Source organism: Triturus cristatus, chromosome 3_1, assembly GCF_964204655.1.
Source record: "Triturus cristatus chromosome 3_1, aTriCri1.1, whole genome shotgun sequence".
NCBI classification, from domain to species: Eukaryota; Metazoa; Chordata; class Amphibia; order Caudata; family Salamandridae; genus Triturus; species Triturus cristatus.
In genome coordinates, this window is record NC_140583.1 from 817,240,723 (window position 1) to 817,266,797 (window position 26,075).

The 26,075-nt window shown below is 44.4% G+C and overlaps 1 protein-coding gene across 1 annotated transcript in view; it reads left to right on the top strand.

Moving 5' to 3' along the window:
• The window catches only part of LOC146861102 (lanosterol synthase-like), a 202,556-nt gene that overhangs the window by 82,116 nt on the left and 94,365 nt on the right, over window positions 1–26,075 (top strand). Inside the window, exons 11-13 of the mRNA XM_085645161.1 lie at window positions 12,006–12,141; window positions 17,456–17,564; window positions 18,718–18,836. Of these exons, the coding sequence (XP_085501287.1) occupies window positions 12,006–12,141; window positions 17,456–17,564; window positions 18,718–18,836 (364 nt within the window). The remainder of the gene's footprint in view (window positions 1–12,005; window positions 12,142–17,455; window positions 17,565–18,717; window positions 18,837–26,075) is intronic.

Consider the following 26,075-nt stretch of genomic DNA (forward strand, 5'->3'; position numbering starts at 1 on the left):
CCTTCGCGTTCTGTAACAAAGAGTGTAAACTGTTTACTGTAACATGGTGTTGCTAGGACAGGTGCTTGACATAAAGCTTTCTTTAAGCTTTCAAAGGCGTGTGTATGTTCTGGAGTCCAAGGGAGGACAGTCGATGTGGCTGCCTCCTGTGTTGTCAACTGGATGAGTGGTTTTGCTAGAAATGCATATTGAGGGATCCACTGCCTACAGTATGAAGTGAGGCCTATAAAAGCCCGCACCTCCTTTTGTGTCTTGGGTGGTGGCATGTTAGCAATTAACTGGATGCGATCTGGTGTAAGCTGCCTTCCCTCCTTGGACAGCGAGTGCCCAAGATAAACAACTCGCTGGACACAGAATTGCAGCTTGGAAGGGGACACCTTGTGCCCCTTGTCAGCCAGAAATTTCAAAACCGTCAGTGACGCTTTTTCACATTCACGTTCACTTCGGGCGGTGATCAGCAGATCATCGACATATTGAAGCAAGGCAGTGTTAACTGGCATGTGGATACTGTCAAGTTCTCGTTTCAGTGCTTGGCTATAGATGCTGGGGCTTTCTGTAAATCCTTGAGGTGCGCGTGTGAATTTAAAACTTCGTCCATTTAAACTAAAACCGAAAAGATATTGACTTTCTGGATCAATTGGGACACTAAAGAAAGCATTCTTGAGATCAATTACAGTGAAAAATATTGCTTCTGAGTCAATGGCTGTCAATAATGAAGAGATGTCTGGGACCACGGGGTATTGTGGTACAATGCATTTATTTAATTCGCGCAGATCAATAACTAATCGGTATACTGGCGGAGCTTTTGGATCCGTTCTTTTAAGAATCGGAATTATCGGGGAATTACATACATTGGAGTCAGTTTCGACAACCACTCCTTGGGCAATAAGCTCGTCAATGATTTGCAGTAAAGCCACTACAGCATCTGGTGGTAACTTGTATTGTCGCATTCGTGGTAGTACCACTCCTGATTTCAGTGTAACTCGATATGGTGTAATGTTCATGCAACCAACATCAGTGGGGCCTTGTGCCCATAAATGTGTAGGTAAATTCTGCAGTCGGTGATCCATGTCTCTGGATACGTAGTGACCTTTAAAGTCACGTAAAAATAGTCGTACTCCTTCCGGAGAACAACATATTATGGCTCCTAGAGCTTTCAATGTCTTTATGCCTAACAAGTTTTCTGGACATGATTTAGTAAGCAATAAATCTGTAGTACGTGTTAATGGACCGACTGTAAGTGGAAGAGGTTGTGTTACGTCATTAATTATAGGTTTTCCTGAGAATCCAAGGGAAATATTTTGTGAGCCTGAGAGGGGTGCCCCTGGAACTTCACTGCGTCTTATAGTTGTTCTGCTTGCCCCTGTATCAAGTAAAAACTTTCTGTCTTCCCCTAATAGTTCACTATGTACATAAGGTCCTTCTTGGTCTACAGGAACCTCTATAAGGGGTAAGCCAACTTCCCTCTCTAGGCTATCTCATGAGTATCGTTGATAATCGGGATAATCTGTTTGTGCGTACTGGTACATTTGTTGTGTTGTTGCTTGTGTTGCAGCAACAGGCTGCGCTTGTGGTGGTGCTACGATCTGTTGTGGAGCTGCCTGTTGCGGAGCTAATTGTTGCGGAGCTAACCTAGGTTGTGCCTGCTGAGGCATTAGTTGTTGATTCTGATCCTGTCTAGGTGGACGTGGTCTCTCATGTGTTCTACCTGTGGCAATATTATGTTTCAGGACTGGACAATCGTGTATATAATGACCTGGTTGTTTACAGCAGTTGCATGTCCCTTTCGCAGGACTTGCGGAATCACCCTTTTGGTGACTATCGGCCGGAACTGATAGTGCAACAAGCATTTTCATTTTCGTATCTTTCATACGTCTTTGTTCGTGTTCTTGTTCTTCTCTAATTCTATTGTGGTGATATTGTAACATCTGTAGCATCTGTGATGGGGTATTACCTTGCCAGGTACTTTCGAATGTCAATACTCTATTCTTGACTTGTAGCAGAGAATTTTCAACTAATTTTGTCACAAACAGATGTGGATATGACTCACTACTGGCTTTTATGCCACTATTTATACTAAAACATTTTTCAAATCGGGAATAGAAATCACTAGTGTCTTCATCTGGTTTTTGTTTACAGGCTGAGATTGCACCCCAGTCTTCCTTTTTCGTAGTTAATAAACGTGGCAGTACCTGTATTAGTAATCCTGCTAATGATGTAGTCTTATCCCCAAGCCCTGCTCCTGCAGCTCGGGCCTTCTCTTCGTTTTCTAATGCTGTCCAATCTATCTTTTGGTCTCCCACCTCCCATTCCTTTTCTTTGAGTTTCTCATAAACACCGGCAGGTAATAGGACTTTCAATATTTTCATAATGTCGGGGTAGGTATACTCTCCCATGAGTAACATGTCTTTTATCTCACGGTGGAAACCTGCTGGGTCCTTGTCATGACTAGGTACTACTTTCTTCATTTCTAATAATTCCAGTTTAGTTATAGGCGTGTATACAAACACGCGTGTAAAATTATCATCGGCACCTCTAATTGGGTGTACTTCGCGTAACGGATTCTGTCTATCTATGTGATACATTTTTCTCCCCATGATGGGAACTGGAACGTGTTCTGGGCATACGAAATTTAAATATTGATTTCGAGATTCTAGAATTTCCTTAATCAAATCAGTACCTGACCCTCTCCATATGTTCGTGAGTAGTTCTGTCAATATGTCAGGTAAGGGTCCTGGATCGGAGTGTTGGTTTTTATATAATATAAGGAGGTGTTGTATCATGTATATACTAGCTAAACGTTGTTCATATGGGTCTAGATTCAGAAACGTGTATGCAAGTACATCGTCATTGTATTCGCCGGGACTGTCAGCCCATTGTACTGCTGACCTGGCTAATTCTTGTTCGTCCATGGAATCGAGCATGTGGTACCCCCTTCGATCTCGGAGTAATTTATCAGCGGCTTGGAATAAGTGTTCAGGGGATTTTGCATTTAGCATAGGGTTTGGAAGATGTCTATTACATTCTGGACGTATTGGACGTATTGGGTCGTTAAAACCTCTGGTATTATTATGGGATCTTCCTCTACCTACATAAGCTATTGTATCTACTTGGTCTGATTCTTGCTCCCCCTCCTCTCTGTTTAAGTCAGTGGGGTCTACCTCTAATCTTTCTTCGTGTATTCGTTCTACTTCTTTGCGGATCTTTCGGTACATAGCTACTATACATAACAGTTTATCATGTCTTCCTTCTGATATATTCTTACCCCAAGTGACAAGTTTTTGCATTTCTTCCGGATTTACCCCTGGCCGGTCTTGATTTCTGATTACACAGTTTATGAGGAAACGTAACAGTTGTCCCTGTACCTCCACTTTCTGGTACTCCATGGCTCTGCTAATACTTTCAGGACCTCGTCCTGACTGGACAAAGTGATATATATTTTCTAAATGTGTAGCCATTCCTGGTAGCTTCGTTAAATATATCGCGGCTCGTCGAATACGTAATGATGACAGCAGCATTTCGTCCCGTTTACCGGGTACAGGATCATATCTACAATCTACTAGAAGTTCCTTGAGCATGTCGGGGGTTGCTAGTTTGGGCGTACGTTGGTGTGCTAATTCTCTAAGGGAAAATTTATCTCCTCTGGGTGGCGTAGAAAAAATGTCTGTCGTACCTCCTATAGCACCGTCTGGGGTGCTGGACGTAAAAGGATTTGTTGAAGGTGAGACAGCAACCGTCGTTGCGGGAAAAACTGTAGAAACAGATGTGTTTGTCGGAATGTGTGTCAGAGCTTGTTGTTGTGGAGGTACAGACGGAGAATCTTGGCGATGAGCATCATCGGCAAGCGGTCTATGTGGTGCGGTATTAGCATACTCGGGAGCTGCGTCATCTAAATAGGAGGAAAGGAAAACATCTTGTGCGGTTCTAGGATGCCCCTTGGGATGTGCTTTTATCGGAAACAATGGAGGTGGCAAGTCTTTTGGTATTTCCGGAGTAGCCTTAGGTAACCCTTCGGCCAGAAGTGGATACATACCATTCATAAGGGCGTTTCTTTGTCTGTCTACTTGTTCTGATTTTACTCGGGTACCTTCCTCAAGTAATAGATTTTCTCGGGTTTTATTCGAATTCTCCCTACCTTTCTCTTCCTGTCTGAGCGCTTTTTCTGTACGTCTATATGATTCTTTACGCCATAATTCAATGGCATCTTTCTGTGACTGTCTGGCTTTCTTTTTCCATAATTCTTCTTCTACTCTCATGATGCAATCGGCATCCCAGGTCCCCGCTGCGGGCCATCTCTGACTCTCTGGTAATTCTTTGGTGTAGTCTACCCATAGATCAAGAAATAATACGGCATCTAGGCCATGTTTATGATACATAAAGTACCCTGGAGTGTCCCTAGGTGGGATGGGAACAGCTTCTTCGAGTACTCCTTTTCTAGTTTTGATCTGTCTTAGTTTCGAGAAGAGCGGCATTTTTAGACCTTATGACTGGGACACACTTTATAAAAACACAATAATGAACAGTCATTCACACCACAGTATATAGAACGTATTTAAAACATTTAACACTTAACAGTTTTACGAACAATGATAACTAATAGAAAACTAGTTACTGACATTATACTGACACTAGATAATACTTATTTATCTTATTTATACGCAAAACATACTATATATACTGCTAAACAGTACAGATACACTGCTAAAACAGTGCAGACCGGATTTGTGTACCCAAACCCGTCTTGACCGGCACAGACTATGTGCACGTTAAATGCCTCCCCGGTAATGGTACTCACCGGGTAGCTCGGAACGGAAGGCCTCGGAACGGAACTGAAACTGGACTGGACCGGACTGGACTCGGAACTTCGGAACCTGGCGGGTCTCTGTATACCTCGGATCTTGCTCTCTCAGCTAGGCTCTGGTCGGGATACTTCGCACTTCTCACCGCCTCGTCTGGGTGTTGATCGCAGCCTCAGTCGTCCCCGCTTGGCCGGAGGGAGATACAGGAAATCCTGCGGATACGCGTTTTTTTTGTCCGTTCAGCTGTGGCAGGAGACCGGGCCTGCAACGCACCGCCGGCGCGTGAGATGAGAAAGTGTCCCTATTCGGGCGCCAATTTATGTGGTAAATATTTCGTTACCGGTACTATTTTTTATGCGGTAAAGTCTATTAAAAATAACTCAGTAAAATGAGAGGCAGAATCCGTGGTATTAGAGGTTTAAAAAGGCTTTATTCCTATACAAAGGAATACAATTTAAATTGTAGGCGTTCTATTCCATCACCACGAAAGTTCAGGAAGGAAGGGCATATTTTATTGACAGGTAATCATTTTTTATAGAAAAGGCATTACAGTAAAACAGATGCAGTAGGCGTATCAATTGATAAGAAAAATAAACTATGCATGCGTAACTAGAATAGGCGTAACTAGACAACGTCATCATACATGAGGTCATAAATGGGTGGATCCATAAGAGAATCCTGCAATGTCAGCAGAAATATTTGGCAGAGATGCGTGCGCAGCCGCATGACGTGTGATTGACGTGCAACTAGAGGGAGAAAGGGACTTGACATTTAGCTCTACATGTGGAGACAAAAGTCTGGGGTTATGTCAACCTAATCCCAAATCATATCTAATATCCTATGTTTAAAGAACTGTGTTATCCAAAAAGAGAGGTCTCTTAGGATAGAATCTTATTCTATACTGACTATACTGACTAGTGCGTGTACAAGCGTCTAAGTGTCTACACTAGATGCGAGGGGGTAGGAATATTCCATGGTAACAGGGCTATGAATTACTTGCATGAGGACAGCGAGGCCTGGCCCCTTTGCACGGTAGCTGGAGGAATGTTTACCTAAACTACTAGACAGGAATGCATCGGATGAGGGGCGGAGGAGATAATCTTGAAGGTGAAATACAGTTCTTGGCAGGCGACGGGCTGGATCAGGCACCGTTAGCCGCGCAGGGAGTGAGACAAAGTTCATGGTCACAGATGCAGGCTCAGACTGGAGCTTTCAGAGGCAGAAGACAGGAAAAGGCTTGATGACAGAATTCGGGCCTACTCGCCTGAATCTGTAAAAATGTGGAAAGTGAACCACATAAAGTCGGTGGCCTTTCATACTTAGAAAAGGAATATCTGACCCATTCATGGTGGATCTGAAAGAGGACATGTTGACGGTGGACGCACATATATTTGCGTCTTCAAAACTGGAGCAGGAGGGAACATACATGTACGTATAGCATGTACATGGAGCCGTTGGGGTCTACGATAGGGGACATAACTGATCACAAAATTCATATTTCCTCAGGGTGTAGCAATCATACACAAGAACAACATCTCCGTGACGGAAACCAACACCTTCAATTACAACACCTTTGAATGTCTAACCGCCAACATCAAGACAAGCGACAACAAATCACTATTCTGCCACCTCCTCTACCATCCGCCTGGCAACACCTCCGCATTCGGAGATCACTTGTCCGACCTGATAACTCACTGTTCACTCCGGGACTCCAACAACCTTATTCTAGGGGACCTCAACCTTCACTGGAACGAGGAAAACGACTCGCTAATCCAAACCCTGAACGAGCTCCTACACAATAACAACCTCACCCAACACTGCACAGAATAAACCCACAACAGAGGATCAACCCTGGATGCCATTATTGCCCAACCGGCCACAGTCCCCATCGATCATATCCTGCCCGTTGACTGGTCTGACCACCACATCCTCTTATTCCACATCAACCAAATGATTCCAGACCAGCCCCCTACACAAGACCCCCCCCCCCCCCCACTCGGTGTGAAATCTAACTCCGATTCCCCTGGTTGACTGGGAGGAAAGGTTAAGCTCTCTTCTTTCTACCTCCACAGAGGTTCTCAACACAACAGAACTCACCTCTCACGACAACACATCTATGACCGATATTGTAGATGAAATAGCGCCACTGAAACTAAAAAGAACCAGATATAAACTCTGAAAGAAGACCACTAAGAGCCTCAGAAAGACTCTGGCGGAACAACCCGTCCACAATCCTCCGCGACCAGTTCAAATCAATACGCAGGAAGTACATAAAACACATCAAGAACGAAAAGACTTCCTTCTTCTGCAATGCTTTGGACAATACAAAAAATAGGCCCAAGTAACTCTTCAACCTTATCAGACAACAAACTTCCAAACCCACCTCATCCTCAGTTCAGCTCTCCAAAGACCTGTGTGAGAACTTCACCAACTTCTTCAACGACAAAATCACCAAGATTGAGCTCTCCCTAGATGCCAACTGCAATCCCCCTTACAAAAGCGTGTCCCCAGGAACAGAAGCCTCCACACCCAAGCTCCCCCCAAAACACTGGAAATCCTTCAACCCCATCTCCGAAGCAGAGATACTCAAAATGATCTCCACCTCCAAACCCTCATCACATGCCTTGGATCCTATACCGGCCCAGCTGGTCAAAATACTCAAACTCTCTCTAGCCCCATTCTGGACCAAGATCATTAACAGTTCCCTAAGAACCGGAGTCGTACTGGACTGCCTCAAAGTCACGCCAATACTGAAAAAAATGGGCTTAAACACTAGTGATCTGAATTTCAGTTTGAACCCAGCCATACGCAATTCAGTCTTGACACTGTGCCCAATGGGAACAGTCAAGCCCGAACTGCCAGGCCAGGTCCTCCGTGGACTGGAAACAAGCATCCTATGACCAGTTTTGCGGCGTCACCCCTCTTCAGCCAGGATAGCTTGACTCCAGTGGCATGGAGAGCACGGGACCCACGTCTGGGCATACCCGTCCCACCCGTGGTGACATATGAAAAACAACAATTGATGGATAGAATGCAGAACAATGTCATACATTCACCCCAGTACAGAGATCTGGGCCTAAATCCATTGTTTTTTTGCTCATCATGCCATTCCAGTTTGAACCCAGCCATATGCAATTCAGTCTTGGCAATGTGCCCAATGGGAACAGTCCAGCCCGAACTGCCAGGCCAGGTCCTCCCTGGACTGGAAACAAGCATCCTAGGACCGGTTTCGGGGTTTCACCCCTCTTCAGCCAGGATAGCTTGACTCCAGTGGCATGGAGAACACGGGACCTACGTCTGGGCATACCCGTCCCACTCGGGGTGACAAATGCAAAAACAACAATTGATGGACAGAATGCAGAACAATGTCATGCATTCATCCCCGGACAGAGATCTGGGCCTAAATCCATCGTTGTTTTGCTCACTATGCCATTTCAGTGGCATGGTGAGCAAAAGAATGAGGGTTTTAACCCGGATCTCTTGACTGGGTGTGAATGCTTTACTTTGATTTATTCAGCATTCCGCCCATCAATTGTGTGTCTTTTGCTTTCTCGCCCTTAGTGCACCGGGTATGCCCAGACGTGGGTCCCGGGCTCACTGTGCCACTGGAATCAAGCTATCCTGGCTGATGAGGGCTGAAAGCCCGAAACCGGTCCTAGGATGCTTGTTTCCGGTCCAGGGAGGACCTGGCTTGGCAGTTCGGGCTGGACTGTTCCCATGAGGCACAGGGTCAAGGCTGATTTGCATATGGCCAGGTCTACACTGGGGTGGCATGGTGTGCAAAAGAATGATGGATTTAACCCAGATCTCTTCACTGGGTGTGAATGCTTTTGATTTATTCAGCATTCCGTCCATCAATTGTGTGTCTTTTGCTTTCTCACCCTCAGAAAAGGCTGTAGCACGGAGACAGCGATCCTCAATGTTATTGACAATTTACAAATGTCTCTCGATACGGACCAATGCTCCTTGCTCATACTCCTGGACCTATCGGCTGCCTTCGACACGGTTGACCACAACTTACTCATCAAGGTACTGCAAAAAAGGGTAGGTGCATAAGAGGTGGTTTTAGACTGGTTCTCCTCCTTTCTCCAGAACCGCACCCAAAGAATAAAAATCTGAACCTGCTCGTCTGACCTACACCCTGTCAACAGGGGTGTCCCCCCAAGGATCTGTTCTCTCCCCACAGCTGTTCAACATCTACATGGAACCGCTCACTTCCATATTCAAAAACAAAAACATCCCCTTCCACCTATACGCAGCCGACACCCAGATCTATCTTGAAACCTCCTCCATTGATGACATTCACAGACTCAATGACACTCTAAGAGAAGTCCAACACTGGCTATCACAAAATCACCTAAAACTCAACAAGGACAAAATGGAAATCCTCCTCATCTCCAACAAAGAGGAGAACCTCAAATCGCTGAATGGATAAAAGCGATTGATGCTCTCAACGGCAACCTCTCCCTGACGGACTCTGTAAAATCACTGGGAATCACCCTAGACCCAAAACTAGACATGCACAAACACATCAAGAACACTGCAAAGAGCGCCTTCCTCGACCTGAAGCTACTCAACAAAATAAAACCCTTCATCCTGCCCAACGAACTCAAACAAGCTACTCAATCCCTGGTGCTGTCAAGACTAGACTACGGGAATGCTTCCCTCACAGGTACAGCAAAATCCCACTTAGCTCCCCATAGAACAACTCTCAATTCAGCAGCCAGAATGGTCATTGAGTAAAGAAATATGACCACATCTCGCCCGCACTCCGAGAGCTAAAATGGCTCCCAATCGAAATGCGTGCCAGCTTCAGAACGACCTACCTTACTCATAAAGCTTTGCACACAGGGCCTCCAAACCCAAGAAGGCCGGTCAGACAAGGAGCCTCAGGAGCACCAACACTCTACTCCTCATACCTCCAATAGCCCGCAAACAAAAAAACACTTCCCGTTCCTTCTCTGGAAACGCGCTCAAAATCTGGAACTCCATCCCAGTCCATATCAGGACTACCCACTCCTTCATACAATTCAAAAGACAGCTCAAAGACCTCTTCCTCAACTGTTCTCTCCCGAAGGGATAGCTGTTGCCGAAACGCCCAAGCCTGCACGCTGCACGACACACTCTTTGTCATTAAGACTTCTACCTCATCCCCTTCCGGACTCGTCCCTCTATCCCCCCCCTCGCTAAAGGAGGCACGGCTCGAGTCTATGTGCCTACTAGTGCGACATTCCATGTCTTATTTGCCCTCAATGTTGTTTAGCGCGCTCATTATTGCATCATTCTGTGTCTTCCGTGCCTTCAATGCTGCTCAGCGCACCGCGACTTCCGATGCACCAAGAATCAATTTGTATACTACTGCTAAACTGTGTTTTTTTTCCCCATGTTGTAAAGCGCTCCGATACCTTCGCGTCTGGCCAGCGCTATATAAAACTCCGCAAATAAAATAAATAAACATAAGTATGTTGTTCGGATGTCTAGCGGGCGGGATCAGTTGGAGTTGGGGGAAACTTTGTGAAAACTGCTTATATGTAGGGCAATTACCATTAGAATGGACAAACGGTTACACAGTGTGCCTCACCTTCATGCTCCATCAAATGCCCCAACTGCGTTTGGTCCATGAACACCCAAATCTGCTCCAGAGAGAGACAGAGATACCCAACTTGCCCTCCTCCAGTAGACATCAGAGACCATATGATCGCTCCTTGAGGATGTTAGCTACCTATCAAACACTCCAGCTTCTAATTCAACACCCCAGATGGCCTTCAGAAAACCTAAGCCCTCTCCAGCCCACTTAATCATCTCCAGCCTACCCTCAGACAACCATGACCACCCAGCAGAGATGCTCACACGCGGTCAGAGACCCTATGGGCCTCCAAACACCCATATTCAGTCACTAGACACTTAAGCCAGTCCTAGGCGTACCTTCAGACACCTTCATCTGATCATTAGACACCACTAGATGTTACTCTGGGATCCTAATTCTGCCCCAAGACACCTCCAGCAAGTCCTCGGAGACAGTCAGCTGGCCCCCAAAAGCCCTCAGCCTCCAGTCAGACACCCCTAACCCCCCTCAGACGCCTTCAGGCCATCATTCAGAGACCCACCAAAAGACCGTCAGAGAACTTCCCCGAATTGGGGTAGAGGCTCACTGTCAGGATTACCTCTCTTCCATTGATGAGCCTGTCTGATGTCTGCGCAGACTTGCAGAGGTGAGTCAGCTTGAGTTTGTTACCTTTGGCCAGTAGCCATTTTACAAAGCTTTGCTTCTGTATCATGTAGTCCTTATGTAATTTTACCACTGCCTTTTTTGCCTCCGGGATAAAGCCTTAGAACTTCAAAAAGGGATCATTAATGCCTCTTCTTAAGAAACCTGAATATGACACCGGCAACCTGAAAACTATAGTCCAGTTATTTTGCTCCCTGTTTTCTTGAAAACTATAGATCAACTCTTGGTAAAGTGGCTGTCCATTGCTCTTAATTGTATTGAGCCTCTAGACTGGTCCCAGGAACCAAGACCTCAAGGCAGCCATTTGTTCATCAGTGCAGTTCAGGTGCAGCACCCATCTATTCCTTTGCCGCTGCCCCCAGCAGTTGTTTCAATGATAAAAGAGCCCACTAGCTTATGTAGGGGTCGATGCCTCCCCATTCTCAAAATCCAGAACCGTTTAATGTGGAGGATTTTGGTAGATCCTGCATGGTATGAATAGGGAGTGATAGGGATTCTTACCATCCTGCACAGGCTGCATCTCTCCTCCCAGCAGTGAGTTTCCTATGACTCTGTGCCTTGGAGGCCTCCTTACTCACCTTTTCCTTGCTCCCTTAGTAATATTTGCTCTGTGTGTCTGTTTCCACTGCTCTGATCTTTCCTTAGACTCTCTGCTTCTGCTTTGGAGACTCTCTAGAAGGTCTAGTCGTCCATAGGGCACATTTGCCGGCTGCTTGGACATCTGTTAGGTCGGTGAGTGTTGATACTTCACTAGTGTGCCAGGTGGAGTTACCATAGGTTCTTTTTTGGAGGGTACTTAGCCTTAACTTTTCAGAGGATCTATGGCAGTCCAGTTTCATAGAAGATCTGCTTCTTCATGAGCCCTCTGTTACTGTCTGGTTTCGAATGACTTGTTTGTAGCCGCTGTTTGTTTTAATGCTTCTTCCAGTGTGTACTTCTTAATGTTTATCTTCTCACTGTAGAATTGCTTTTTATAGGCTGTTGCCCACTTGGATGCCAGCTCACCCTTCTACTCTTTGGTGCCAATGTCGGCAAGGGTACCTCCCAATGAGCTACTGTTATGCTGCGCGACTTGCTGCTGAGGAGGATGACTTGATCCGCAGCCTGAGACAGGTGAGTCCTCTCTGCTGTTCCGTTGTGTTTCCAGTTCCAAGATAATCATCTACACATCACACCACTATATGCGCCACCGATTAATACAACAAGGTGGCCCACCCTGCACATATTTTCAACCTCTCATGTGACACAACACTTGGCCGCAGATGATGGGACTTTGCACAGGAACAATATGGAACATTCTACAGGATCCCAAACCTGCCTTCTTGCACAGCACCACATACCATCCACTTGGTTTAGTGTCGGACAGCAGCCACCAAAGGGCATTACTCTGGATAGTGCCCCTTCCTGCTTTGGAATCTTGCAAAAGATATCATGAAACTATCGGGACTTGTACAGTGTTGCAAACCTCCTCTGGGACTTATAATTGGGCTCAACATCACCCACAACACCTTACATAGGGCCGCTGAACTCTCAACGCTTTCCTGTACAGGAGACCACACCACCACAGATAGGTTCCATCTCTTGACACAGAGCCCAGCATCTCCCAGAAAACGTTGCACTGGGCTCGCACCTCTCAACGAATCTCCCACAGGGTCCATGTGTAGATTAGATACCACTCTTCCCACGAGAGAAGGCTGCACAGTCCACAGGTAGTCCCAAACCTCTCACCTGAGTATGCTTAGGTCTCCACACCTCCCCCAGAACCAGGCACAGGTCTTGATACATTCCACAAGACCTCTCCCATGGTGCACCGCCCTGATTTACCCATTTATAGAACGTGTGTGCTGGCATTAACACCAAACAAGCACGGGCCAGTCCGTGGAATGTGGGATATATTCACCTATTTTTCAGTCATGTGCTCTGGAGTGCTCCAGGGGAAGTTTATAGAGTGGCGAAGACTTACTGGATTCATGCTCCTATTACTGATGTTTACACCACAGAAGAACCTGGAATGAGCTTAAGTCAGAGAAAACACTCGCACACATTCTGGTTCAAAATATTACTTGATTTATTCAATCATAATAACTTTCACTCTTCATCACATCTGCTCTGTTGGACCAAAATCACCAATTCATTATAATTTACTTCCGTTCCCACGTGAAATACACTATCTTTAGTCTAAAAAGATCATTCAGTTTTATTAAATATGGTACAATAGAATCTCAGATCACACAATGTAGCCCAAGTAATAAGAAAAGCAAACATTGGCCTTGTACCACTGCAAGAAACCACCAGCCAATAAGTTTGAGTCCGTTCATTAAATGCGCTTCTTTACCCACAGATAAATAAAGGCCTCTTTCCACTACACAGTCCGGATTCCCTTGCACCATGCAGAATTTCAGATATTTTTCCCAGTACACATCTGTTGCCTTCTAAACCACATATTTAATCCATAAGCACTTAATCAGAATAGAAATAAAATCCCATGAACTGAGCATGTTGTGATCGCATGGACGCTTCTAAGGCATAACAATGATGCTTAAATTTATTTCATGAATGGAACCCACATGTTCTCAATTCCCTCATCACTATTGAAGGCCACAGAAACGAGCCTGGCATTCCTCACGGGTAGGAATGAATAACAAGCATTTGAAATGCAATAGGTCTTGCATTCACGCGAGTTTGAGCTATTGGCATTGTAAATGCCAATGCCTTTTATTTATGTTTTGGGTTTTAAAACATAAATAAAAGGCATTGTTATTTACAATACTAATAACTTAAACTCTCGCAAATGCAAGACCTATTGCATTGCAAATATTTGTTTTTTGTTCTCTGCAAAACGCCATAATTAGGCCCAAGAATTATCATACCGAAACCTTTCTAAAATGAAAAGGGAAAGAAAATCATGTTGCTACATATAATAGAACAATGCTTGGAAGTAAAGAATAGCTATGTCCCCGCCCCGTGTTAGGCATGCTAAATGGAAAGTCCGTCTTCAAATTAAGCACTGCAGGAATCCCATCTACTTCACCCAACTAGCGCAAAGAAACCTTCTGTGGTACATTTGCTTTTAATGTGTCACCACTAGGGGGAGAAAACATGCCATATGGGGATAAAATCACTGCAAACACAAGACTCAGCTTGTGGACTCCACCGGCCTGCCAACAGGCCGACCCCCGCCGAAAACACCCAATCACTCCAATCATGCCGCAGGTAAGGCACTCGCTGCAAGGGGGAAATGCGATGTCTATGGCGGGCTCCAGGAGGTTATTCCTGGGCCAGCGAGGCACTGCGCTCTCAGTTCCCAAGGTCTGCCTTTGCTAGGCTTAGAATCCCAACCGAGTCGGCAAGGAAGGTGGGGAGTCGTCTCCACCCGCATCCGATCATTGGTTTGCAGCGACGGGACCAGGCAGCCGCAGTGCTCTGCCGGAGCTCGGGTTTTCCAGGGGGCACTGCGCAGCCCACGGCCAGACTCCGAGGCTGCTGCGGCACAGCACGCTTTCCAAACTTGCTCTCAAACTGGGCCCCGGGGATCACCGGCAGTAATACAGCGCTGTGGGTGCAGGGAAGGTACTGGATGGATAGTAGTTTACACAGGGTCCTGAAGTTGCTGACGGAAGTTCCGCTGAAATGCTCCTTGTCAGCCATGATGCCTGTCCACGCCCCATTGGTCGATTTTTTAAAAATAGAAAACCCAAATAGTGACGCATTAAAGAGCCGCGGCGGATTCCTCAGCACTGCCTGGAAAGCGAAAGCACGCCGCCATGCACACGTAGGGACAAAAAAATGCACGCGCGTGTGCACAAAGATGGCGTCGGGCTGTCCACATGCGTGTGCATTTTTTTGTCCCTACGCGTGCATGTTTACCATTGTGAATGGTGAGAGCAGCCATTTCTGTCCATCGGTAAGCGCGTGCATTGAGCTTTGGCTGAATTGATCGCAAAAGGTCCTCGCAATGCGGGAGCAGCGCATGCGCTGCTATCTCCAGGCGAGAGCTAAAAACGTTGCTGTGTTCCTCTAGATGCATGCAAGGACAAGTCTGTTTTCGAATTAAAAGTAATCGGTTCAACGTTTGAACACTTCCTTTGCTATATTAAACAGTCTGTGCGAGTGCTTCCCAAACTTTGTAGAAACTGGCCCAATTTAGAGAACAACAAACTTTTGTGACCCCTTTCCCCTAAGTTTTAATGTACATGAGGCGGGGGTGATTTTTTAATGTCAGAATGTTTTCTTAATACAATTTCTTTTTTACATTTATTATTGAATATTGATATGATTTTACAAACAAAATGTATCCACTTCTCATAATGAGGTGTATGCGCTTTTTTCCAGTTGATGACAGCAGTGACATCTGCGCTGATGCGAGTCATTTTCAGGCGCAAACATTTTCTTTTACATTAAAAGCTAATCTCTGCTTACACAAATATTAAGTTGCAATCTTCCTGTTTGCACCTCACGTTCTTCCAACTACTCACTTACTACTACACTTTGAGTCAGATGCCTAGCTAGTTCCAGTCTGCCCTTTGACTTCTTTCCCTTCATGCTTGCTTGCTGTGTGTCATGTTCTACCCTGCCTCTCCCTTTAGCTCCTCTCTGTCTTCTGTCTGTGAATATCTTATTCTGTGATCTCATCCACTGTTCGCTCTCTAATCTAATCTTTAGCCTTGTTCTTGTCTATTTTACCTTTGTTCTATTTTCTTGTCCTACCTATAACACACTGAAGTGACCACAAATACCAGTTGAGGGTAAAGGAGTGGAGTTTATTACCGCTCATCTAAACAGCTTCCAGGGAATGACAGCAAATAACATTCCACAGTTTGAACCTATACATTCCATCCCCAAGCCGATATCAGAACCCTCAGTCTGTGATGACATAACAATCCAAGATATTACACACACCTACTTTAATACTTCTGTGGCCTGACCTGACTCTAGCAGGGAGTTCTGCCTCAAGTAGTCTCCACTCTTAATCTCTTGAAGGTGCCCTTGTAGTAACTTCTGGAATTAAGTTGGCATCTAGGTCTTGTGACAACATGTGAACCATTTCACTCCATCACAAACTTGCCTTAAATATAAAATGTATTTTTATTCCTTCGTATGACAGTGCATAGTAACTAAGCAAACACAAAGCCATGATGAACGGAGTGCTGAAATCTTTCAGACACTCACCCCCAGTCACAGATCTGGGTTGAATCCATCATCGTTCTTTAGCTCACTTCGCCACCCTAGTTAAGACCCAGCCATATGCAAATCAGTCTTGACCCTGTTCCTTGTGGGAACAGTGCAGCCTGAACTGCCAAGCCAAGTCTTTCCTGGACCGGAAACAAGCATCCTGGGACCAGTTTCGGGGTAACACCCCTCATCAGCTAAGCAAGCTTGAATCCAGTGGCAAAGTGAGGAAGGGACCCAAGTCTGCGCATTCCCTGCCAACTTAGGGCGAACAAAGCAAATGCAACGTGATGATGGGCAGAGTGATGACACTTTTCAGACACTCACCCCCAGTCGCAGATCTGGTTTGAATCTATCATCGTTCTTCAGTTCACTTTGCCACCCCAGTTCAGACCCAGCCATATGCAAATCAATCTTGACCCTGTTCCTTGTGGGAAAAGTCCAGCCCGAACTGCCAAGCCAGGTCCGTCCATCATCTCCTTGTGTTTGCCTAGTGCAAAGTAACTATTCATTATGAATCTGGGAGATCACTTAATTGTTTGCGTCTTTTGCCTTGATAACATTCCATTTCTGTGTGGAGTTTTCTCTGGAGCAAACAGGTGGCTGTATTTATAAACACTATTCTATGCTGTTGGTTCAGTGGTCTACATAGGCAACTCATACCTATGATTGTCTTTATGATGTGCATTAAAACAAAGTATCTTTGTATATAATTAAATATTAATGCACTGTTTTTCTGAAGAAGTGAACTTCAATGTCAGCTTTTACTTTGCTGAATAACCTGCTAACGATAAAATACCATTTATACAGTTAGAACGTCTAATACTAATATACATGCATCATTATCTGCCATTTGTTTGCTTCCGTTGCTCTGGCTTGCAGTCGCACTAATGCGCACCATTATAGATGGGCGATCCATACCTCCATCTCACTCCTCTAATCAAGGAGGGATAAATCTATATAAATACTCTCAGAGGGCACCACTTCTCATGCTGGTCATTGCACAGCATGTCAAAAATGAATGTACTCTATAGAAGGGCCCCACAAGTCTCTCAAACATTTTCACAGGACCTAGCTTGTGGCCCAGCACTTGTGGGTCTTATGCAGGGTTCTGTATCCTGGGTTTGAGATGCACAGTCATGGGTGTTTCCATCACATAATATGTAGAAAATATGCATCAAATATGCTTTTGATAAGTCTTCTCGAATTTGGAGGATTTCTGCTGAAAAAGTAAACATTATGGTGTGTGTTTTGGTAGGAACTATACATAGAGGAGTATTCCAGCATACACTGGCCATCTCAGAGGAACAACGTTAGTGCTTGTGATATCTACACACCTCACAGCCGGCTTCTGACAGTGACCTATGGTAAGGATGCGCTTATAGTGCCCTTCCTTGGCAGGATAGATCAAATGTATGTTGCTGTTTCCCACCTTCCTTGAAACATTGGGCCGTATTCACAAAGGTAAATTTACATGTGTAGACTTGTGTGAATTTACTCTTGCATCTAGACATAGTTTGCACTTTTGTTTTATTCACCATTTCCAAGTGTAAAGTTATTCCTAGGTGCAGTCTCACTCCTCTCCAACTACGTGTGGAGGCTCCTAGAACACAAAGTATATTTTTTATTGAAAATTATTTTCCCTACATAAGACAGACATGTTTATCTGTGCCTACATGGTTATGTTTTTGTCTATACTGTTTTGCCAAGTAAAAGGCCGGATTGGTTCTAAAAAGCTTGGATGTGTTTGAACCACATTACTTTTCCGTTCCTTCACACTATCACACAACTTTCCCCGAGCAGCACCCCTTCCCTCTTTTCTAAGCACCAATGTGTACCATTGTTGATCAATCATATGTTCTTATGTTTAGATTAATTCCATTTGTTGTGATGAAAATTACACAAGAAATTATCTTTTTTTGCAGTGATGTTTTGAATTATTTCATGTATTTGAATTTGTTTCCACGTACGTGAACTTGCAATCCATTTTCCACTGCGACTTTTATATTTGTACCTGTGAATTGCCTTGGGCTTACTCTTGTGTGGATGAATGTTTTGTTTTTGCATGTCCACCTTACCTGTCTCTAAAAACTGCCCATTTAGGTGTCAGTTTTCCCCATTTTCCAGCCACTCCCCTCTTCCCTCCCACATTTGGCACACAAAAATAGACCTTCAAGCGCAGAGATCTCTGCTCTCATGTCCGATATCTCTGCATATAAAAGATGGGAGGGGAGGAAGCAGAGATCTGTGCTCGTAGGTTTGTGAATTGTCTTTCGTAGGATGTTAGTAGTACTCCTGAAGTACTAATAAACGTACCCCAAAATGTAGTTTGTGATTAGGGTGCATAGTTTTTTGCCTCTGAACAGTGGCTTTTAGTAAGTTGTCGTAGTGTGTAGGTGTGTTCTCGTCCAATGACCCTGATGTTTGAGAGCAGTGTCTTTGTGCACACTTGGTGAGTACTTTGAGCAGAAATGACTTTGGATATAGTGATTCATTGTGGATCTCCGTTCTTTTCTACAGCAATGCTCAATGTGTACGAAGCACATCACAGCTCCAGTCTGCGGGGTCGTGCAATGGAAGAGCTCTACGATCACATTAAAGCAGACGATCGGTTCACCAAGTGCCTCAGCATTGGCCCGGTAAGATCATCTTTAACCAGTATATGTCTGTGCTGGCTTTTCATCACGCCGTCTATTTCTTGTGTCATCCTTGAGCTTTCATCCTTATCTGTCCTTCATATGAACTAGTCGTAAACTATGTGAACCTCGAACTGGGCGACGCGCTGCCTATCAGGCTGATGGAAATCATCACCTCTGTCATTCCTGGACGGACTATTCCCTTCTAAACCCTGTAGTGATCTCTGTGGCTTCAGAGGAGCCCCTGCCATGTTGCCATCTCTAAAGGCACTGAAAGTTTTGCACAACTGCCGTCCTTTAGGTGGTTGTCCACAAAACCATTTTGTTTCTTACAAAGCACCCTAAGTGTGAGTTGGTTTATGAAAAACTATCAAATAATGTCCCGGGTGAAAGGGTCGTTATGTTGTTTCTGTCCATGACCACCAGTTTTTTCTTGGCTGTAATAAACAGGAAAAATACATCAGATCTTCTGCTCTAAATAGAACTTGCAGTCTGATATCCTTACTCTGATGTCCCTCTACTCCTTTTGGCCATCAGATGGCAGATGCAGCGGGAGCTCTGCTTTTGGAAAACTGATGGTCCGCCCCACTCGGAGCGAACTGAGGGTTTGGCAAACAGAGTACTACATTTCTGAGGGAATACCTTGTTTGCCAGACTCCACATCAAGCCCTTAATTCTAATACAGCATCTCATGTACTTTACTGTGTGCAGCTTTACCTATGCCAAATTTTACCCTTCTATACCAGGAACCGGCCAGATCCCTTAATTGGCACTTGCAAAGCTGCTGTTGCCACATTTTGTTGTAGTCAGCATATGTGAAGTAGTAAGAAAAAGTATCTCCCATTGAGCTGTGGTAGCCTCAGCATACCTGTAGGGTTCAGTGATGCACTCCATCTGTGACCAGGGTTAAGTTTACTCCAAGGATGCTTGTGTTTCTGAAATACATCATATCAGTGGTGCTAATTACAGCTAAACAACAGTACGAAACCCCGGGGTCTGTCAAAAGCTAAGAAGGTGTGGATAACCACTACAAGATAGTTAAATCAAAACAAAAAAGGGGAGTGAAACAGAACCAAAAACTAAGCCCAGTATTCATTTATTTGGGCATATCCCTTGATAGGACGAAATCCCTCACTCACCAAAGGTGACATGCATCATCATTTGTGATTCTCCTCCCAGAGGAAACCTAGTTCCTCTGGGGGCTACATCCCCCTCTCTGAGAGGGAGGAGCTCAGGGATGTTTTGAACGAAATATTGGATATACTAAATCCACAAATGTAGAGCTAAGAGTGTGAGTGAGGGCGCAGCGCAAAAGAAAAAATGTGAAAATGAGTGCAGTTAAAACTAGCTCAGGAACGTAAAAGAGATTACTTTTATTGTAGAACGTTCTTGGCCAGGATTAAGACAACGTGCACCAGCAGTCGCAACATTTTTAAACCGCGGTGATGAAAAAATTGGTCAACATGTTTCAGCCACATAGCCTATAAGAAGACTTAGCTCTCGTCAGGACCTATAGTACTGCTGCGTTCAAGTGAAAATGTGTAGTTAACACAAAAAAGGATACAAAGACAAACATTCTTTCAATGTGTCCATGAGTGCTGGGAGTTACCCGTAAGTACTGGGTAAGTCACCACACCTCTACCTGGCAACCGCTCAGGAAAGGAGCACCGCTCTAGAAAAGACGGTGGTAACCTATTGTTAGTATAACATGTCTTAAAAATAAAGAAAAAAGGGGGGAGTGATAGTAGTTTATATTTCTTTAAACCCCTTAATGAGCATGTTTAGAAAAGGAGCCAAAACTAATAGCGAAAGGCTGACATCAAACCAGAAAAAATATAATAAAAGAAGGACCATGCATTAAACTGAAGTCTTGTAGTTATTACCACCAGTGAGTTCAACACTATCTTAGTAAGTGAACTAATCAATCCACAACGGTAGTACAAACAAACAAAAATCAAGGTTGTAAAGTAGTTACATGATGAGACATGCTGTGTCAATCATGCATGACAAAGAATTAATCAAAAAAACGGTTTTTCAAATAAAAACGAAGACGACGTCTAAATGCTAATGTAGCAAAGAAAACAAAGGTAGACGAAGTCACACTAAAAAATAATAACATGAGGCCCAACATAATATATCCTAAACATAAAGACACAGAGACTTCTCATGGCTTACCTGTCCGTCGGTACCCCGGCACGATGTAGAGCCTGAAGCCGGAGGTACCGGGACAGTAAGACCACTTCCTATAAAAGCCCCACCTCAATGGTGAACGGCCAATCACGGCACCTGTGTATTATTGTCACTGCGCATGTCTATATCGGAAAACGCTTTTTAATTGCACATGCGCGTCAAGGCAGATTTTTCAAAAGCACATAATGCGCGTGCGTTCAAAAGTGATCGCAGTACCCGTATGGCCATGTCAACGCGCATGTCTCTAGCTGGCAGCGCTACCCTATTAGACATGCGCGTCACGGCACCTTGTCCGGAATACCTTGATGCACATTGGCAATGATATAGCCAATATATCCACCTCATTTGGTATAAATGTGTAGCGAGGAGGCCACATCAGGGGGAAAAAAAGGGCCAAAAAATAAAATAAATTAATGAAAGATCCCTTTATAAAGTACAGCCTATGAGAAACATAAATATAAAAATATATGCAAGCACAATCAAGTGTGCACAAACGAGAAAGCTGACTTGGTCAAGCACCAAGAACAATAGTGTGTAATATATATCAATGCCTAGGAGTATTAATGTGCAAGGTCACATAAGCACAATAATGATAATGCTCAGTATGTATGTGATATACAAAACCAAATAACTGAAGTATTCCTCAAAAACCAGGGATGTATCAACGAGGAAACAAAGGCGGATGCCTACAATAGCAACCAGGGAATGTCGTCATTTAGACCTCTAATATCTGACTGTAACTTATGTACCCACCATTGTTCTCTTCTGAACAAAAAGGCAGTAATGTCCGTGAGGTGGGGCGGGATAAATGGTTTTTCTAGAACTGTCCATTTTAAGTCACTAGGACTATGTTTGATTGTAAGAAAATGGTTGGTCAGTTTTGTTGAAGCCCTACCACAACGGATAGTGCTTTTGTGTTCAAGGATACGTGTCTTTACCCGACGAGTGGTCATCCCGACACATCGTAACGGGCAAGGGCATGTGATCATGTAGATCAAGATGTCACTGTTGCAGTTGGTATGACACTTAAGAACCCACGGTCTAGGTGAACCTATGTCTATTTCTGTTGTGATAGATGTATGAGAACAAGCCGCACAAGAACCACATGGGTAATGACCCAGTATCGGAGAAAGACCCCACAAGGTGTTCTGTGTACCTTTCTTCTGAACCCGGGGACGTGTATGTACCAAACGGTCCCTTAAATTGCTGCTCTGTTTGAATGCAAAAAGAGGTCGTGGGAGTGTGTCTCCACCTATATTGAGAATCCTCCAATTAGACAAAATGCTTTTTTGATTTGGTTGGAGAAGTTACAAAAGGTGTGAACACAGGTCAATCTGTTCGTAGCCTCATTAGGGATGCTAGGTTCAAGTAAAGCATCTCGGTTGTTGTTGAGAGCACGTTTAAGAGATCTTTTTACTAGTTTCTTTGGATACTGTCTAACTTGTAGTTGTTTCGACAAGTTATGAGCATGTTCATGATATTTCTCAGTAGAAGAACAATTCCTTTTTAAGCGTAAAAATTGTCCAAAAGGCAAATTGTCACGCAAAGCTCGTGGATGCTAACTATTATACAGCAAAAGAGAATTCTTAGCCATAGGTTTCTTGTACAATTCAGTAATGAGACCACCTTCAGAAGGTGAAATCAAAATATCCAAGAACGGAAGCTGGGTCTTACTGTATTCACACGTAAAATTTAGAAAGGCGTTACAGTTGTTCAACCAAAATTTGATGAAAGATGGATGGGATCTGGAGAGTTATCCAACAGGAGAGTCTCAATAACCGATAATGTCTCATCCTGAGGAATACATGTGTAAAGTGACTCTACGTCAAAGGAGACAAGATAGTCAGTCTCTAAGTCAAAAGTCAGGTCTTTCACCAATGTGAGAATGTCTTTGGTGTCCTTCAAGTACGTAGACATCTTGTCAACCAAGGGCCGTAAGAAGTGATCAGAGAAGGAGGACAAGAGTTCTAGAAGAGAACCAAGTCCCGAAAGGATAGGGCGGCCAGGTGGAGGTATTAGATTCTTGTGCACTTTTGGTAGTATATAAAAGTAGGGCACAATAGGAAAAGTTTTAACGAAGGAGAGTGACTCGTTGGTAGTGATCCAACCATTTGTGTTAGCTTCATTGACTAGGATCTTGATTTCTAGTTGTAATCTCTTGGTGGGATCTTCTTTCAATGGATGGTAAAACCGAGCATCATTCAGTTGTCTTAAACACTCAGTACGATGGGTAACAGTATCCATAATCACAATAGCTCCCCCTTTGTCTGCGGGTTTGATTGTTATGGTCTCGTCATACCAACTGCAACAGTGACAACTTGATCTACATGATCACATGCCCTTGCCCGTTACGATATGTCGGGATGACCACTCGTCGGGTAAAGACACGTGTCCTTGAGCACAAAAGCACTATCCGTTGTGGTAGGGCTTCAACAAAACTGACCAACCATTTTGTTACAATCAAACATAGTCCTAGTGACTTAAAATGGACAGTTCTAGAAAAACCATTTATCCCGCCCCATCTCACAGACATTACTGCCTTTTTGTTCAGAAGAGAACAATGGTGGGTACATAACTTACACGCGCATCGTAGCAGAACCAGGCGGGGACTACTGCATACTTCGCCGGAGGGCAGCGGACTCAAAGACCCAGGAGGTAGAGGGGCAGCGCTGTGACCTGTGGCCCCTCCCTCTTGCACCGGACCTTAAAAGGACCTCACGCCGCACGCTTCGCGGGACGCGCGCGGGCGGGCGCCGGGCTAAGCCCGGGCAAAGGGCGGGTCGTCTGTGGCCGTCCGGGGCCGGAAGAGGCCGGGCCTAAGAGCCTGGTTCGATGACATTAGTCGCTGTGCTCAAGTGAGACTATTCTAAATTGTGGACTCTGTTTGAGGATCTGCTAGTGTGAATACCTTAGCTACCTATTTTCGTATCCTGGTATCAGGGTATTCTTTCCTTGACGCTAGTGGGAAGTTTTTTACTGCTTCTTTATTTCAAGGCATTATCACTTAGTATCGATTATGTCTAATGCCAAACATGATAAGTTTATATCTGGGGCAGGCTCAATTGATAATTATTTGGTTAAAATAGTAAACAAAATTAACAATGATCGGAGAGCCTCGCTTGGAAGAGGGAGTCCACCTGCCTAACCCAAGCTACTCTTAACCGTTTGGTGGAAACTCCAGGCGATGATACACCTGTCCTGGGCAATCGGGCGGTTGTAACGGCTGCAGCACAGGTCCACTCTGAGTCTCAGGAGGAACATCTAGACATATCTATTGTTGATATAGAGGAGACCCCGCCAACCCCCAGACCAGTGAGAGCCTGCAGAAACGTGGTTGTTTTAACCAATGTCCCCCCTCCTGATAATCACTCTGCACAGTCCCACGAGGAATCGCACGAGTCACTAAAAAAAAAAACAGTGTCATGGCTAAACAGAAGATGTGGCTTCCCGATTAAATTTTCTGATCAAATCTTAACAACTAGAAGGGTTAACTGGATTGGCCCGTCCAGAAAGATTTGCAGTGGGGATTGTATAATCGTAAATTTTAAACACCCCCAACATGTCGCCACAGTTCTGTTAAGGGCAGCCTCTCTGGTCTATGACGCAAACAGTGTCTGTGCGCGTCCTCTGGGTTATTTTTAGACGCATTTAATTAAAGCTCCCCCAAATTGTGGGAGATTTAGACCATTCACTTTTATTGAGCCTCGGTCCCCTGTAGCATCGCAAATCTATAATGTTGACAATCATTGCAGGATTGGATCTAACATCGTCACACATAATAGATTTGATGCGCTCTCTGGCCTAGAGGCTTGTGACTGACGCAAGGATTCTGAGGGTCAGGGAAGGGACAGATCGGCTGAATTGGGAGCTATGGAACCCGCACACGTATTAATGAGTACTGAAAACTCTCAACCCAATTCTGCTAGTATCGCTAATGGTATGGGGGAAAAGGTAAAGATGTTAGGCTGGAATATTGCGGGCTTGCGGTCAAAAAGGGACGATAACGGCTGGCTAAACTTTGTAAAACAGTATGATATTGTTGCTTTTCAAGAGACATGGGACAAGGATTGTGATTTCTGGATTGACGGTTTTACATCCTACTTTGTTCCTGCTTTGAGTTCGACAGCAGGGAGAGACAGAGGGGGACTTATGTTTCTGGTTTCAGTAAACATTAGAGGAAGAGTCAAAAAGGTTGATTGTACTTCCCATAATTGTCTTATATTGGAAGTTAGTTTGGCAAATAATATTAAGTTAATTCTTGTCAATTGTTATAATTCGCAGCAAGGGGAGTTTCCTAATGAGCATCTCCATCTGTTGTCTAACTTTTTAAAAATCTATAAGGAAAATCAAACCACTTTTTGTCATTATATCCTGATGGGAGATTTTAACGTGCATTTGTGTAGACTAAACTGCCAATATAGAGATAATGATGGCCCAGATTTCACATCCCCTCAACATTTTGAACATAGCTCTAAGGGGGAAGCATTGGAGGCTCTCTTGACTAATAATGAACTGTTTGAGGCAGGGTTCTTCGATAAGAGTAACCGTGTTCCCACGTACATAGCTAGGGATTGTGAATCTATAATAGACTACATATTTCTATCCCCAGGACTTTTAAGGTATGTGATTTTTTATAATGCTATACTCTCTTCCTTCAGTGACCACAATCCGGTGGTGATTGTATTGGATAATGGCTTTTCCCTCCTGGATAAAACAGTTTTGTCACTTGTTACAGTTGATGTAAAAGCTAAAGACCAGGGGAGGAGATTAAATTGGAGTAAGGTTACCCCCGAAGATTTTCTTCACTCTATTATAACAAAGGTCGGCCCGGAACTAAACACATGTACAGACCCCCTCTATTATGGTGGGGACGTAATAGCGTCATATGAAGCCATTTGCTCTCAAGTGGCCAATGATCTTACAATTAATAGCCGAGTAGTTAAAAATAAACCCGCATTTGGCTGGTTCGACCACAATTGCACTAAAGCCCATAACCTACTTAAAAAGTCTCTTAACGATAGCCAAAGGAACACACGGCTAGTCGTTCAGCTT